Source organism: Sciurus vulgaris, assembly GCF_902686455.1.
Source record: "Sciurus vulgaris genome assembly, chromosome: 12".
Classification (NCBI taxonomy): Eukaryota; Metazoa; Chordata; class Mammalia; order Rodentia; family Sciuridae; genus Sciurus; species Sciurus vulgaris.
This window is the reverse complement of record NC_136473.1, coordinates 27,793,836-27,810,940: the sequence shown is the minus strand read 5'-3', so window position 1 is coordinate 27,810,940 and position 17,105 is coordinate 27,793,836. Positions and strand designations below refer to the sequence as shown.

Genomic DNA, 17,105 nt, shown 5'->3' with positions numbered 1-17,105 from the left:
AACTTTCATCATATTTTCAAAATATACAATCTCAACTTCTTTGAAAGAAGGATGCCATATAAATTTTAAGAGTACTTACTTTATTAAAAAAAAAATTGAAGTGCATTTCTTGTTTTGGAACACCGTTATTTAATTAACTGACCTATAGTTGACATTTTTGCAAAGTTAACGAACTTGGTATTTGCTGAAATTTATGATAATATACCAGGGATATGTTTGAGCTGAAGTCTTCGTTTTATTCTTTTACTTGTTATAAATATTTATTGCCTACTCACCATAGTTAGCCAAATTTCTGTTGTTTTGTTTTGAAGGAAAAGATACAAACATTTTTAGGAATGTTTAGAAATGTTTAGGAATGTAAGGAGTTCTAGAGAATTTCAAGATATAATATGTGAGGAATAGACTCCCTCTCTGTCAACTCTTGTTCATTCATTCAACAAATGCCATTATAGTATGTATTCTGTGGTTAGCAGTATTCTAAATATTCTAGGCACTTGGGGCATATGAGCAAATGAAACTGAAAAAAAAAAGAAAGTTGTCCTTGTAAGGGTTATATTCTAGTGGAGGGAAACAGACACTAGTCCATATAGTAATAACTTACATGTTAGAAGGCAAAAGCATCGTTTTTATAAGTAAAACAGGATGAGATTGGGAATTCTGGGCTACAGTTTTAAATGAGATTACCGAAAACCTCATTGAAATGTTTGAGCAAAGCTTGAAGGAGGTGACAGGTGTAGAAATCTGGGGAGGGAGGATTCCTGGTTGTGTGCGACCAACATCATAGAGGCTAGTGAGGTTGGAGCAGGAAGGAAGGTGTGTGCAGGGTTGGGGAGCAGGCACCAGGAAGAGGGTGTAGCAGCTGGGAAGAGGGGATGCTAGCAAAGGAGACTTGAAAGGAGCATCCAGTGAAGTAAGAGAAGACCCAGAAGAGTGCTTTCTTGGAATCAAACTGAGAAAGGGAGTAGAGGGTAGGAGACTATGAGCTAAGCTAACTGGTATGGTAGGTTGAAAAGTAGAGCTTTGAGAACTGATCACTGGGTTTTAGTCTTAGAAATCTGAGGGCCCGGGCTGGGGATAGCTCAGTTGGTAAAGTGTTTGCCTGGCAAGCACAAGACCCTGGGTTCAATCCCCAGCACCGCAAAAAAAAAAAAAAAAAAAAAAAAAAAAAAAAGAAAGAAAAGAAAACTGAGGGCCCTGATGAGCTTTTGCAGAGTGGGGGGAGTAGAGTTAAGAGAGAACTAGAGGTTTGGGGTTGTGGCTCAGTGGCAGAGTGCTTGCCTGGCACGTGTGAGGCACTGGGTTCAATCCTCGGCACCATTTTAAATAAATAAATAAATAAATAAATGTATTGTGTCCATCTACAACTAAAAATATATATAATTAAAAAAAAGAATTGGAAGAGGATTGGAGTGAGTATAGGCAACATTTCTAGGTGTCGTTTTTTTTTTCTGCAAAGGAGACTAAAACAATGGGGCAGGAGCTTACAGAGGAAATAGAGTCAACAGAAGATTGTCTTAGGAAGAGAGAAATAATAGCATGTGCCTGCCGTGCAAACAATTCAATAGAATGGATGAGACATGGTGATGTCCATGCAGAGTTTCCACCAGGAATTCCTATTCCATAACTCCCACGTGCAAGTCATTCACCCCCTTTTTCCCCATTTCATTCAACTGTCTTCAATATATTGAGACAACGACACTCTCACCAAAGAGTTGCCTCTTGCCTGAATATTTTCATTCTTATGACTGGAAAGATAGTTTTTCATAAGAAATTACATTAGCAGAAAAATTCTTGTCTGTCATACCATTGGGAAATATATATGAAACTCCTAAAAATCTACTCTATACACAAATACACCCAATATGTTTTAATGTTATCGAATGGAAATATACCACAAATCCAGAATTCAAAATAATATTAAAGTGCCATATAATTTAACTTCTTAAAAATGGTGTTTTTTGACCATGTCAAATATTGGGCAGAGGCTCCTGTATAAAAATGTAAACAGCCATTTTGCTGGCATTTGAAGGAATAACAAGGCAATAACAGTGCTTGTGATATGTTACTCTTAATAATAAGCAAGTTAGTCACATCTTTGTATTTTAGACTGATCATTGGTAGTTTTCAATTAATTTCACCTTTGAGGCTGAAAACCAGCAAGTGTTCCACTGAACTGAAAGATGGCTCAGGAGACACCCAAATTTTCCCCACAGGTTAGCAGCCGTGGAGGTTATAGAAGGCCAGCTTGCCAAGTTATATTCATTTCGAGGGAAGAGAGAAAAATTGACTTGGCCTGTTCTCCTGTTCTACTTATCTATCTGTACTATTGTTTCTATTGTGTATAAGTAAGGAAAAGAGTATATCATCATCCTGAGACACTCTGAGCAGCCAAGATATTTGGAGCAGCCAAGTCTACAAATTAGCACTACATTAGTGAATGTGAAATTATCTCTTCCATGAGATCCTCATTATACCTTTGTTGTGCCTTTTGGGAAGATAAAATTTTAAAATTTATGAAAATGTGTGTGTGGGTGCATGAGAGAGAGAGAAAGGTACTTTCCAGAGCACCAACCTTAAGAAGCTAGAGGGAATAATTTGAAAGTCATCATGATGACTTTATAGCCATTAGAAATGGCTATAATATGACTGGCAGACAGAAAAAAGAAGTGTTTTTGAATAACAGAAACATTAGTTGCATGTAGAGGCTTGTTTCAGCTTTTAATTTTATGAAATTATACACATAGGCTTGAATTCAGACTGCTAAAAGTTGACTCCACATTCCTTTGGTTACTAACTGTCTAACTTCCTCAGGTAACTTAACCTATATGCCTCAGTTTTCCCATCAGTAAAATGGAGTTAGAGATTAAATCAGGTATACTTGTGAGTCAGCACAGTTCCTGACACAATTGTTATCCTTCACAAATCAAGGGTAAGTTGACTGTCATCATTATTAACACAATGTAGAACCATCTCAAGCACACACATCCTTAACCTCTAAGAATAAGGCTAAGTATAGAAAGAAGAAAACCCAGGAACTCTAATTCTCATAAAACATGACATTTCCAATAACATGGAGTTTACCAACAGCAACTTCAATGTCCTCTCTTAATTAAAAGATTCATTCATGTACAAAGTCCCTCTGAGATGATGCTGCATAAATGCAGAAGTCTCTTGCAGAATTGCGTGGTATGTACCCATGTGGGATGGGGTGGAAAGGGACCGAGAAAGCTTAAAACAATTTCCTGAAGGGTAGCACATCACACACTGGCCTTTCTGCAATTCATCAAACATGCAACCATGTCTTGTCCTCAGGCCTTTAGCATATGCTGTTCCCTCTACCTGGACATCTCTTTTCTTAACACAGTTCAGGGCAAAGTATTTTCTTTATCCTTTGGGTTTTAACTCAGTGTCATCTTGGACTTTGAGCTCAGGACCCTAACTAAAACATAGTCCCCCGCTTTATCATTCTATTATCTCAGTCTTTATTTTCTCCTATAGCATTGTTTATTCTTGCTAACTTGGGGAAACAACAACAACAACAACAACAAAACCCTGCCTTTGCTAGAATATCAAGCTCAGTGTAGAAAGGAAGTTTTTTTCCTAGCCTCCTTCCTAGCATTTAGCCTATAGTTATGGCACTTAAGAGTTTCAAAGCAGTAATAATAATGCTTATGGATTTTATTGTGGCTTTGGGTTATTACAAAATTTCATCTCCATTATCACATACTATAGCTTCACAAAGTTTAAAATTTTTCTCATTCTCTTGATAAAATTGAAACTAACCTGTTAGCTTTTATGGAATCATAAAACTATCAGAAATGAGATCACAAAGATTCTTTACTGTTACTATGATGACATCAAGCCAAATGATAGTCAATCACATGACTTATTGTATGAATTGAGTAGTAATTTTATGATATTTGCAAACTAAGTACACAGTATTTATGAAGATGTGCTTAATCGCAATACATTATATACTTTGGGTTTTTAAAGTTGAGATCTCTCAAACTTAAAGATTAATGAGACTCAAATCACACAATGGACTTATATGGACTTCATTTTGCTCTCTTTAAACCAACTTTGAATTAAAATTGTGGCAGAGTTGGGGAAATTTTTAATACTGCCTTGTTAGTTTCAACATTAAGTAATTATTACTAATTTTAGGTATGTTAATGGAGTGTGGTTATGATTTAAGAGAATCCTTAGCTCTTAGATATATATAATGAATATTTTAGAAATGAAATGATACCTTTGACTTGCTTGTAAGTAACCAAGGGTGAGGGGAAATAATAGTAGATGTGGATGGAAATGAATAAAGATTAATTGACCATAGTTTGTTCATTGTTGAAGTTGGGTCATGGATACATGAGGGTTCATTAAATTTTCTGTCCTATTTATATATATTTGAAATTTTCTGTGGTAAAGCATTTAAATGTTACCTTTAAGTCAGTATTAGGTTATGTGACATCTATATGTTCTCATTCTGTTTCTCATTTCCCCCCCACTTTTTTAGGCTTCTCCTCAACAAATTCCTTTCCTCTCTGTGAATTCTGAAGGGGTCTCTCTATTACTGTTGGAATAATATAATTATAATGATTCTCAGATCACCTACTATAATGAGAAGGTCATTATCTACATACTAGATGCTGAATTTTGAGGGTCCCAAACTGCCTATACCTTGCTATGTTCATGTACTTTACAAAAATGTGATATATTTTACAAAAATGAGGTCAACAAGGAAATGCTGTTCTACATCCTGTATTTTCCTTAATAAGTTACTTTGACTTTTAAATTTAAATAAATCTTTTTATTAAAAAAAAAGTTGAGATCTCTCATTATCCATGAATAGTTTATCAAGAAACTAATGAAACAGGGAATTGCAGTTAAGATTTCTGAAGAAATCTAGATTGCTTCCCAGAACAAAAGTTAATTCTTCTAAACTGTGAAAGAGATGATAATGAAAAATAAAAGCGTTATCACTACACCATCAAAACAATACACATAGAATTCTTTCCCTTGGTCCTTGTCTGTTTTGCTTTATTCTAAAAAATGTGGGTCTGGCCCATGCGGCAATGGAATGTCCTGTCTCTTAATGGCAGGTTAAGGGAAACAGCTGGAGTCACTTTGCCATTGGGTTGGCACAAGTTCTGTGCATGGAGTCTGAAGAGGACAAAGACTTGTCAAGAATCATAGTCCTTGGGGTACTATGAGAAGCTGATTTTGTTCAAGAATGTCACTTTAGATTTCATATGAAGAGATGACACAATTTGGGATCCAAGATGCCATTTTTAAAGTAGACTTACAACTCTTATCCTTTGACTTTAAAAGAAAGAAAAAAAAAAAAAAAAAACAAGAACACTCAAGAAAACTGGTGCTGAAAATATATGTTGACTAAGAAACAGAGTATAACATCAAAAAAGCAAACTAACACATACACACAAATGCATTAAAGGAAAAGGGCGATGCTTTCTTGTGCAAATATTTGACATAAAAGTGGAAAAAGAAAGTGAAACTTCATAAAGCTTAAGTTAATCGAATTAAACTAAGTTTTCCTTTTTCCCAGTGAAAGTTCTAAGGATCAAAGAGGAAGATCCTGGGTTTGCACTGTGAGTAGACCCTAGGCTCAAGCTGCAGTCTGGAAGTGTACAATTAGCAATGTGAAGATTGAGATGTAGACAAGGAAATGATGTAGGTATGTGAAAATAAGAGGGAAAGACAAAACCTCTGCAGAAGACTAATCACATTATAGGAACTGCAGAGATCAAGGGGACATCTTGTAATGACCCTGTTTGCGAGCTATGGAAATGACTGCCAAATGTTCCTGACAGGAACTACTTGAGGCACCATGACCCAGAAAGTCCATATGGTACCAAAGGCAAAAAAGCTTAATTAGCTATATCACTTCTAACTGTATAAATCCGCACTCCCAGAAGGAAGGAGATTAATTGTAATGCATATGTTAGGAGGTGACTTTCAAACAACGCTGGAGACGAAATATGCTACTCTTTAATAGTGTTTGTGTCTGGGTAACGAATTTAAGGTGATGGTTCTTTGTGTCTCTTTTAACAACAGTACATATAACTTCATAATTAAAAAATAGTTTGAAAGTCTGTACTATATCAGGTGGAAGGAATGAAAGCAGTCTGGTTCTTTCAATAAACTAAAGATTAGTTCATAGTGACAGCTCATAAAATAATCAAAAGGTTAATAGTTTTGGCAATATTTGAAAGATCATTGTCAAGGGTCAGTGAAGAGATTTTTTAAAATTTCTTATTATTTAAAATGGGAAACAGTTCTCAAAATGATTATGCAATGTGAAAGTGACATCTGACTATTAGCATCTGACTATTAAAATCTTATTCTGTTTACAGGAATTGAGATGAAAAAAAAAATCATATATATGTTCTTTCTCTCCTTCTGTACCTCATGTCATTTTAAGGTTCTTTTTTTTTTCTTAATTTTGGAGACAGCATCTCACTAAATTGCTTAGGGCCTTGCTAAATTACTGAGACTGGCTTTGAACTTGTGATCCTCTTACCTCAGCCTCGTGAGCCGCTGGGATTACAGGCATGCACACACCATGGCCAGTTATTTGAGGTTCTTTGCTGATAGAAAATTTATATCGTCACTGAGATGTGGCCTGAACCGACAGCCAGGTGATTGGGGTTTCAAATGCCAAGATTGGCGACAGTGGGGTCTGAGGTCCTTTATGAGAAAAAAAATTGTGCTTCTTGGTCATTTTCCAGTTTAGGAAGTCCTCTAGGAAGATTAGGAATCCCCTACTGTGTATGCTGTGTTGTAAGATTCATTGTCCCTTGTAAATTTTACTTGAACAAAGATTAAAATGCATTTCTTTTCCTCAGGCATTTTTCATTCACTTCATAACAATATAGATATTCTATTTATGTCATGATATTAAGTTGAGGTATAGGGCTGGGGCTATAGCTCAGTGGTAGAGCACTTGCCTCAAACATGTGAGGGCACTGGGTTCGATCCTCAGCACCACATAAAAATAAATAAGTAAGATATTGTGCCATCTACAACTAAAAAATATTTTTTAAAAATTGAGGTATAGTTGAGCTCTAACTCTTATTCTGAAATCCGTAATCCATCTTTCTATTTATTATTTTTAGCATTTAGAGCAGTAAATTGGTATTAGCCTAGAAACCAAAGGAGGAGGGGAAGGAGGGACTTATAGAATAATTTCTCCCACTGCACTCAAATAAGTGCATTTGGTTTTTCAATTTTATGTTTAACTTTTAGAAACCCAGAAGTGTGCATTTCTTCTTAATAATCCTAAAAATAAAAGTCCATTCGTATAAGCTACTCATAACCTTTTAACATCCTTCCTCTGAGCCCCAGTCACCTTATCTACAAGAAGAGTTTAGACTCAATTACTGTATTCTGTGAATCTTAACACAAGCTAACAAATCAAACCAATCTTTGAAATTTCTTATGTATTGTTATAACAATTCAGTTATTTATTCCAGTGGCTTATTTCAAATGTCATTTTCTCTGTTGGAGAAGCAGTTCAAAGTCATTTTGAGCTCAGTTAAACTCATTGCTTTATAGGGCTGTGATTACTTCCATGTCCTAATTAAATGGCCAAATCTCTGTCTTACATCTTATGTGAAAGTCACAAGCAATAAAGAGCTGTATTATATTATGAGTGATAAGCAGTTTGATTTTTGCCATCCAGTACTGTATACAATATTTATTATCTGTGAATTGCCTTTATGACAGAGGACATACTTTTTGTAGCAGGTCATAGAGATTATTAAATAAAATGATTACGTGCTTTGTTGGGTGAGAGAAGGTTTCATCTGAAACAGAAACCTGACAAACATACCATGTGCCCGTTACTATAGAAGCAAAGAGACCTTTCCAGCTGTTTACACTTTGGATGTAAATGGCAATTTAACATAGACTAACAGTGTGATGTGAGCATCTGCGTAAAAAGGCTACATATAGGAGCATGCCCAGTGCGGGGAGTGCGTCCTCCTTCCCCCTTCTCCCTCCCCTCCAGATCTCTAAAGATAAGGCTTGAACTTTGCACTTGCAAATGTCACTGCATACGCTTTTTGCACTAGGTGTTTTTTTTTTTTTTTTTTAAAGGTCCTCTTACAACTGATTTCCCTTAACAATCCAAGAGCAGGGGAGCAGAGGAGAGAATATTTAGGGGTAATAAGATGCATTAACTTTAGAACGAGTTGATGATGCCGTTGCACTTGAATGATTTTTTTTTTTTTTTTTTGAAAGACATATAAAAATTCGAGTGTGTGCTGATACCCTTGGAAGGGGAAAATAAGAATCTCCTTGGATGGGAGTCTTCTGGGACAGGGAGTGAAAACCCTGGCAGAAGGGGACGGAGCAGGAGGGGCTTTGCCTAGAGCATGGATAGGAAGGGAGCTGGGATTCTCCCGGGCTCAGCGTGCCACTGAGAATCTGTGCCCCGGGCTGCAGCTGCGGACGTAAAAGGCGCTGTCTGGCTAATGAAGGCCACCTGGATCAGGCTTCTGAAAAGAGCCAAGGGAGGAAGGCTGAAGAATTCTGATATCTGTGTAAGCTCAAGGGCTTTCGTTTGGGGGAGACGTTGTTTCTTTGCTTTTCTGTGTTGCAGTGAGTGCAGGCAGAGAGGGTGGTTGGATTAGTTAATATGCTCCGGACTGCAAGAGAGGGGAGCTAGGGAGATTCCTATCATTTTTTGAGCTCTTTTTCTTACGTTGTGATTTATTGCCAGAGGAGATATTCCAGGCAGGTGTTTTCTGGAGACGGCTCTTATTACATATCTATGTAAAGGTGATTTAAAATGTGTTGCTGAAAGAGGGAGAAAAGCTAGCTGCTAGTGTCTTATTACAGTTTGCTGGGGAAGGTAGCAGGTGTATTTAAGGTATAAAAGGATTCTTAAGATTACAATGGGAGTCATATCCAGGCAGTGACATTTGGGGGGAGTTCAAGTTCATAACTCATTAGACTTTTTATTTTTTTGGGGGAAGGGGTAGGCTTAATGTCTTTTTAGTTGTGAATACTTGCTTTAGCATGTGCATTGTTCTTGAAGCTATCCTTGAAACCCATCAGTGCCCTTCAGCTCTGCACTGCACCACTGGGCTGGTTTTAATTATAAAGGTACTTGTTTTGGTTTCCAGAAAGAATAGTTTCTGGAATATGAGACTTGGGAAGGAATGGTAGCTCGGTGGACACAACTACCCTCCTGAAGGGTCTGCAACATCAAGTATGTTTTCCAGCTTGGGTTGCTGCAAAATGGATTATTTTCTCATCTTTTCAGGAATTTATAGCACAATCGAGGAAGCAAACTGCCACGTCATGGAGACTTTCCCAATGCAAACATCATGCATTGAATCTATTTTAAATATACATTTTCCTCTCCAGGGTTCGGCAGACTCCTACACCAGCCGTCCATCGATTCAGATGTGTCTCTGGAGGAGGACCGGGAGGCAGTGCGTAGAGAAGCTGAGCGACAGGCCCAGGCACAGTTGGAAAAAGCAAAGGTAAAACCATTTCTTCCTTGCCAAGGCCTTTCTTAGCATGCCGGGCTGTGCTGTGATGGACCACCTGTGGAAGTTTCTCTCTAAGCCCACATTTGCTCTTTTAGAGCATTCCATTGTCCAATTTTAAAAGGATAAAATTAATAGAGCGTATTTATTTCCTTTGGTAGAAGGAAGTGTGATATGTAAGAATGGTCTTCACTTTTGTTTTATAATCTGAGCATCCTGTTTCCCCAGGTGGGTGGTTTATTTACACACACACACACACACACACACCACTACACACAGAAGAATCTCTAAATACATCAAGAGGAAAAATGGTATCTAATATCCAAATATTTTACTTCATTTTCCTAGGCCAAATCTGTGATGGGGTGGGGGGGGAACTTTCTTCAAGTTCATGTTTATTTTCTTGATCTTAAGCAATCTATCCTCCAAATTGTACTCTGTATTTTATAGTGGTATCTCATATTTTAAAAAATACATTATACTTTTGAATAATAAAGCAAAAGGTGTTATTGATTTGAAGAGATCCTCCCCTTGGAGGATCGCACTTCCTCCTTCATTCCATTATACTGCAATATGTACATCTAGGAGGGAAACTGGAAATCAGATGTGACATATAGAATTAATTCCAGGCTGAATTTTATTTCACAATGAAATTATGAAATTATGATTTGAATTCTTTTTTACCATGGAGTCGTTTGAAAAACAGCTATTTCTAAAGCATAAACTATTGTCCATGTTTAAGGCATGTTTGTGCGATACTTGGTATCATCTGAGTGAATGTATTTTAACACGGTTGGTTTTTGTTTGGAAAAAAAAAATAACTGCTTTGAAAAAAAAAGTACTGTGTTGATCGTGCTAGGAAAATCAGGGTAACATTACGGTATTTCTGCTCACCGCTGCTTCTCCGAGATGAGTAGAACCCGTGTGTGTTGCTATGGGAATCCTAGCTTGGAGACTTGGTTTGAATGCATGGATAGTCCTTATGTAATATTCATGACCTCTTGCTCAGCTGCCAGAGTAGTATACCAAAGAGCTGCCAGGAGACCTTGACTTCTTAAAAGCAGTATTTCTGTATATCATGACAGTGTTCTCACCTCAACTGGTAGGGAATGCGAGACAGCTCATAAACATCAGGAGCTAGGAGAGCTTTGTGATGTTGGGAGCTGATGCACCAAGGGGTAGCCCAGTTGCCATCAACTGATCTGCTCCACCAAGACCGGCCATTGAAAGTGCCGTGAAAGTGAAATTAAATAATAGTTAATTAATGACTCTTCCATAAAGTTAATTGCTGCAAAGTTTGCTGGTCGTTAATGTGTCACAATTGAGAATCCATATGCAACATTCTATATTTTGCACCTCGGTGTCAGGAAAAGTCAAGGAAAAGAAATAACAGTTTGTATTCCAGAAATAAGATGGTTGGGTGAAAAGCCAATTTATTCATGTAATTTTCACATACCAGCTTCTCAGATTCGTATCATGTCATCCTACATCCCCAATGTATTCCAAAGTTGGTTTTCAAAATCTTTATCTGATTGGAGAACTTTTGTCGATGACTGTGTATTCTAAGTCATGAATTAAATGACATAGCTGCAGAGAACTCTGAACTCTTTCAAGCTAACATGGATCAAAATTTGATCCTAAATCAAACCATATTCACATTGCTTGTCCTTCTGCCTAAAAAGTTTACAGTTGCAGGTGATGTAGAAGATGGAAGAAAAAGAGAAATCAAGACAAAGACATAATAACTGAAGGACTATTTCCTATGTTTAATGAAAATAGTTTATTTACATTAGTTTCTCTTTAAAAAGGGATCAGTCTCTTAAACCTTTGGTTTATTCAAATGAGTTATTCCAGGGTGAGCATTTAAATGTGTTCTGAAAGACTATAAAAGGACTAGGAAGTAAGTTTACATTAAAATCATTTAGGGGCTGAGGTTGTGGCCAGTGGTAAAGTGCTTGCCTAGCATGTGTGAGGCACTGGGTTCAAATCTCAGCACCACATATGAATACATGAATAAAATAAAGATCCATCAACAACTAAAAAGGTTTTTTAAAAAATCATGTTTTTTAGGTCTGACTTACTCTAAAATCCTTGAAGAAAAATGGAAAAGAGGAACTGTACATGTCTAGTTCTTCATTAGGTTATTTTTGTTTTATCAGTAAACTTTGTGGGACCTTTTTCAAAGTTGAAAAAGATATGAATTCTTCCATTTTGGAAGAATCAAGTGTTTTCTCTATTATGTAACAATCCCTCAGACAGAAAGACTTTATAAGTTGGCGTTTTTACTCGCCCTACAATCACATGTAATAAATGGATGCAAAGGAATTAAACCTCAGCTATGCTTCAGATCCTGGTCCTATATAAAGATGAACTACATTACCCATTAATTGCCTTAATAATACCATTATGAGGTAAGGTAATTGGCAAGTAGAGACACTGCCTTTTTGAAATTAAGTGACCTAAAAAAGGGTATATAAGGAGGTACTCTATGCTGCCAATAAAACCCAGTACTCCTCACTATCTTTGTTATGGCTTCTCCTGAACTCTATAGAAACAGATTTTATGTTTAATTTGAGGCAAGTAAATATCAACTGACATGACCTTGTTTTTTAACTTGGTGTTTCTGATCCCAAATATGTGTTTTGATCTTGGCTAGTTTTGACATACTTGCAAACCCTGCCTTGTTCAAGTTGATGTTCTTTAGATGCTTTAAAGATGAGTCATATAGGAATTTATTTACACATTCTTTCTTTACAAGCAACTTTGTTGAGCTATAACTTCCTCCTTTAAAGTATATAAATCAGTGGTTTCTAGTACATTCAGAGTTGAAATCTTTGGAGGGGCAATAAAAATTTTCTAAAATTGATATAAGAATTGATACAGAAATCCCCACTAGCAGTAACTAACTCCCCATTATTTCCAAATCCTCTTAGCCTAAGGAGGCTACTATTCAACTTTGTCTCTCTCGATTTTGCTATTCTGGATATTGCACATAAAAAGACTCATTATATAAGTCTGTGAGGGCGATTTTCACTTACATACTGTTTTAATGTTCATACTATAGCAATGTATTAGCCTTCCTTATTTTTATTGCCAAGTTATAGTCTATTGAGCATATATTCTATTTTTTTTAAACGTTTATCATTGGAAGACATTTGGGTTCTTCTACTTTCTAGGTACTATGAATAATGTATTTTGTGAACATTTGTTGCAGGGTTTTTCATGGGCATATGTTTTCATTTCTCATGTATATACACCTAAGAGTGAATTGCTGGGATCATATGATCATCTTCTTATAGTTTAAAGAAACAGTTTGTTTCTTTATTCCCTTCCCAAAAAACATCCTTTTCTTCCCTATATGTAGGACTGAGTTGGCAAATATGGATGTGGCAAGGGCTGAGAAGAGATGGATATAAGAGGTTCATGTGGTATTCTTAGTAGAATCGATCAACAATAAATTTTGAGTCATTGTTATTGTCATTGAATGTTCTACTACAGTGACCAATTATGTCCATCATCCTAGATATAGGACTCCTATAAAACATACAAAGTTTATAGGACACCTATAAAATATTTTTATAAATGTCTCATACATATAGAGTGATAGAACATAATGGATTTTATAGAAATTGATGGCACAGTTGGTATGTAAGAGGGACTATAAGACCAGAGCCACAAAGGAGAAACAGACAGGTCTTGTGCCTGTAGGAAGCTTCTGCTGTTTAGGGAGAAAAGTTATGATAATAAAAAAAATGGAATTCAAGTTCCTTGTGAGATTAGAGAGGACTGTGAGCATCCAAAAGAAAAAAAATGTACCTTGCTTGCTGAAACAGAAAATCCTTCTTGGAGGAGATGTTGGCTTAAAATTAGACCTCACAGGATAGATATGTGAAGTTTACCTCCGGAAGTAGAAAGCAGGGGGTGAAGTAGAGCTAGGCCTCAGGATGGAAAGCACAGAGAACAGTGTGAGTAAAAACTTGGCAGCAAGAAAACATGGAACCTTCTAGAAAAAAAGTTAACTTTTTGAAATCCTACCAGTTAGAAATGTCTTTATTCTACCTTCATGAATGGTTTGGCTGGGTATATTATTCAAGGACAAAAGTGTTTCTGTCAGTTTCATAAAGATAGGTCTTTGTGCCGTCTACTACCATCCAGCTCTGGTGTTAGATTGCTGGTGGCATTCTGACTTTGAGTATGATTTTGGCTTTTTTAATTCTAATTTTGAGAACTGTTTCTTTCTTTGGTATTTTGACATTTTTGGTCTGATCTCTTTCCGAGTGGATCTTTGCTTCTCGTGCTTGGTGTCTCTTGCCTTCAAGGTGAAGGGCCAGTCGCTTTAGTTCTAGAAATCTATTTTCTTTGATAATCTCTTCCCCTGTATTTTCCTTTTTTTTCTGGCTCTCTAGTTTGTCAAAGGTTTGATTAGAGAGTTCTTTGTAATCATTCTCTCTTTTTGTTCTGAGTTTTTCCTCAACTTCTAGCCCATCTACTGAAATTTAAATTTTTGGTCAAAATGTCTATAAATTTTTCTCGAAATGTTAGAAAAACAAGGCTGCTTTTCAGCAGCATGCGTACATTCACTTAGCTTGAACTTTCTTATGCATAGGAAATAAAAAGTGTGTAGAAATACCTTGAGGCCTAGGTTAGGCTTCTGCATTTGCTTATGCTATGGCTGGGTAGGTACAGTCCCAGGCACTAAGACTGCCTTTGTTCCGGTCCCCTCCAGTGTTAGTTGACAATAATAGTAATGGCAACAGTAACACTTAATGCCCAATTACTGCTCATTGTAAACTATTGAAAGAATTTTTTTTAAAGCAAAGCTCTGTTTTTATGGCATTCTGAAATACTGTTTGATTATTGATACTATCAGCATCATTCTCGCTTCATGCTCTTGCAAAACTGAGAAAATTCTCTCATTTTCACTGTAGAACAATCCAGTCTTAGCTTGGTGGCTGAAAAGCTGACTGTAGTTCTTTCCCGGGTAACAATGGCTAGCAGATAGGTGAGCTCTTACCAGGAGATGACCTGTCACACATGTCTGAGGGTTGGTGGCTGTCATCCTTAGGGTTTGCTCTCCTCTTTGAGGTCTTTTGTCTTCCACCAGGCTGGGTGGGGCTTGTTCACCTGTGGGCTCAGGGTGGCATTGAAAGAGAACAAAAATCAACAGGTGACATCAAGTCTATTGTGTGTCATTTGCCAAAGCAAGTCACAGGGCAAAGCTTGGAGTTGGTGCAGATGGGAAATACCAAGACTAGCAGTCAAAGGAGTATATTGCAGCTATTTTCTGTGAACAATCTGCCACGCCTCTTTTTTTTTTTCTTCCTTACATCTTTGGAAGAAGGAAAGCCTCCACAGCATCCTTTTCCTTCTCCTCCTTCTGCTTACCTCATCACCCAGACTTTATCCTCCTCCTCCCAGTTTTTCCTTCCTCACTCACTCTTTCGCACCATGAGACTGATTTCTGTCTCTTTTTGCCGATGTTCTCTAGGGACCTTCTGATCACCAAATCCATTGACCTTTCATTAAGCTCTCCTGGATGTGTCTGCAAACAAGGGGACGTCTCCCCTTGTTCTCCTTCTCTAGAAAGTCAGTTCCATTCTAGAGGCACTGGCTGTAACACAAAACCGACTACTGCTGCCACTCTGCTTGTTCCTGCTCAGTCTCGTGTGTATCAGCTTTTGGTCCCCTCTGCTGAGATGTGGAAGTCCATCCACCCAAACGCTGGCGCCTTAGCCTGCTGCTTGCTGTTCATGGCCTTAGGCGAGCTACTAGTATGCATGTCCAACTCTGGAGAGTCCCCAGGGGATCCCATGAGGCAAAGGGGTGTCCCACAGCTTGTGATCTGGGTGTTCCATCTAGGATGTAGCTCATAGCTCTCTTTCCCACTCATGTTCTAGAGTGAAATCTCTGTGTAAGTTTTCCTTTGAACATAGTGATTTTTGAAACCACCGCCATCCTCTCCTTTTCCATCTCCTCCACTCAAGGCTTCAGACATCACTGTAAATCTGCGCCTTTGGTTCTGACTTCCCTCCCTCACGTTAGCATCTCGGCTCTTCCTCCTTTGGGCACCTCTATTAATTCTGCCATCGATTTAAAATGGAACTCCTTGTCTTTTCCTTCCAACCCTTTCTTCCCTGTTTTTCTCTTTCTGGCAGTGTTACCTTCCCGCCTCCCAAGTCTGAAGCCTTGAGCCAGAAATTAGCAATTTTTTTTTTTCTATGAAGGATCAGATAGGAAATACTGAGGTGTCATGGGTCACTTGGTCTCTGTGGCAACTCCTCTCAGTGAAACATTCCATCTCTGCTGTGGACTAGCAGTTTGGGCCTCTTGAGAAGTTACATGGTAAGCTCAGTGTTGCCTAATCCTAACCCTAACCCTAACCATTGGTAAAATGTTAGTGTGTCCTGCTTCTCAGGGTTGCAGTAATAACTGAATGAGCTGACATATGTTAAATGCAGGAGTCCTAGAATCTTCTCCTCCTGCCCTGGGCCTCTTACAACTGTACTGGAATGTATGGTTCCTGCTGTCAAGGAGTTCCACGTCAAATGGGAAGTCTGTATTAGAAGTTACAAACCAAAGTCTTGGTTTCTTTTGAATTAAGTATAGTCTCCATATGCCGTTTTATAGGCCACTATCCTGTTAGCATTATTCGTTTCTAATTTTTTGGTAAGTGCTGTAAGACAGACTTGTTGTGTCCAGTGTCTGCAGACCTGAGCAGGATGTGACTGACATTGACGCTTTCCCTTGGTCTCCCAGTAGCTCACTGTGGCAGGTCAGATTGTACTCTCATCTGTCCCCACAACCAAGGCATGCATCTGTCTCCTGAACTGTGACTCTGAGCTCCGTCCATGATGGTAAAGATCTCTTCTTCTCTGTCACACCAGAATAGACCCCTTAGTTGTCAAGGGAAGATTAATCCTCCTGCCTTCTTCCCACAGGCTGTTTTCTAACACCTGAATATTCTGGAATAAAATCCTACATGGCTCCTGATTTCTGCAGGATTATATTATCTTGGCAATCTACCTGTGAGTTTAGTTTTAAATTCTTGTGGATGAGAGTCTCACATTTTGAAAAGAACCTGATATTCTAACTCAACAGTCTTGCAAGATACATTGATGGTTTTTATTAATGGAAGTTGGAGAGGATTAAGGTTTGCCCACACTTAAAACTGTACTCTTGTTTAAGAACCCTTGGAAGGAATGTTAACATAATAAAGACTTCTGGCTATTTCAAAACCATAAATGGATTGGGGAAGGATTATTATAAACTTTATGGTTCAAGCCTTTTTCTTTCTCAAAGAGCTGTAACTGAATATCTTTGTATCATTGTAAACGCAGCTATAAATACATGATTCTTCCCTTCCTTTTTCTCTACCAGAAATGAATAGGGAACAACACAAAAACCTCTATTCAGAGCTTAAATTAATCAACCTCTCTGATCTACTGAGTTTCTGCCCCCCAAAGATAATTTTTTTTAAGAAAAAGCAAATCTGGTAGGGATTTTATATCCACTCACTTAACATTTGATGGACTAAGTTGTACTGTTGAGTGGGAGTTAGGGGAAAAAGCAATCTGAGATGCGGGTTTCTCT

General features: G+C 37.7%; 1 protein-coding gene across 1 annotated transcript in view; it reads left to right on the top strand.

Annotated features, from left to right (window-relative positions):
- Positions 1 to 8,492: 8,492 nt before the first annotated feature.
- CACNB2 (calcium voltage-gated channel auxiliary subunit beta 2) overlaps positions 8,493 to 17,105 on the top strand; it is a gene marked incomplete at its 5' end in the record, with an annotated part of 169,961 nt that continues 161,348 nt past the window's right edge. Inside the window, 3 exon segments of the mRNA XM_079107638.1 lie at positions 8,493 to 8,561; positions 9,391 to 9,418; positions 9,421 to 9,509. Of these exon segments, the coding sequence (XP_078963764.1) occupies positions 8,493 to 8,561; positions 9,391 to 9,418; positions 9,421 to 9,509 (186 nt within the window).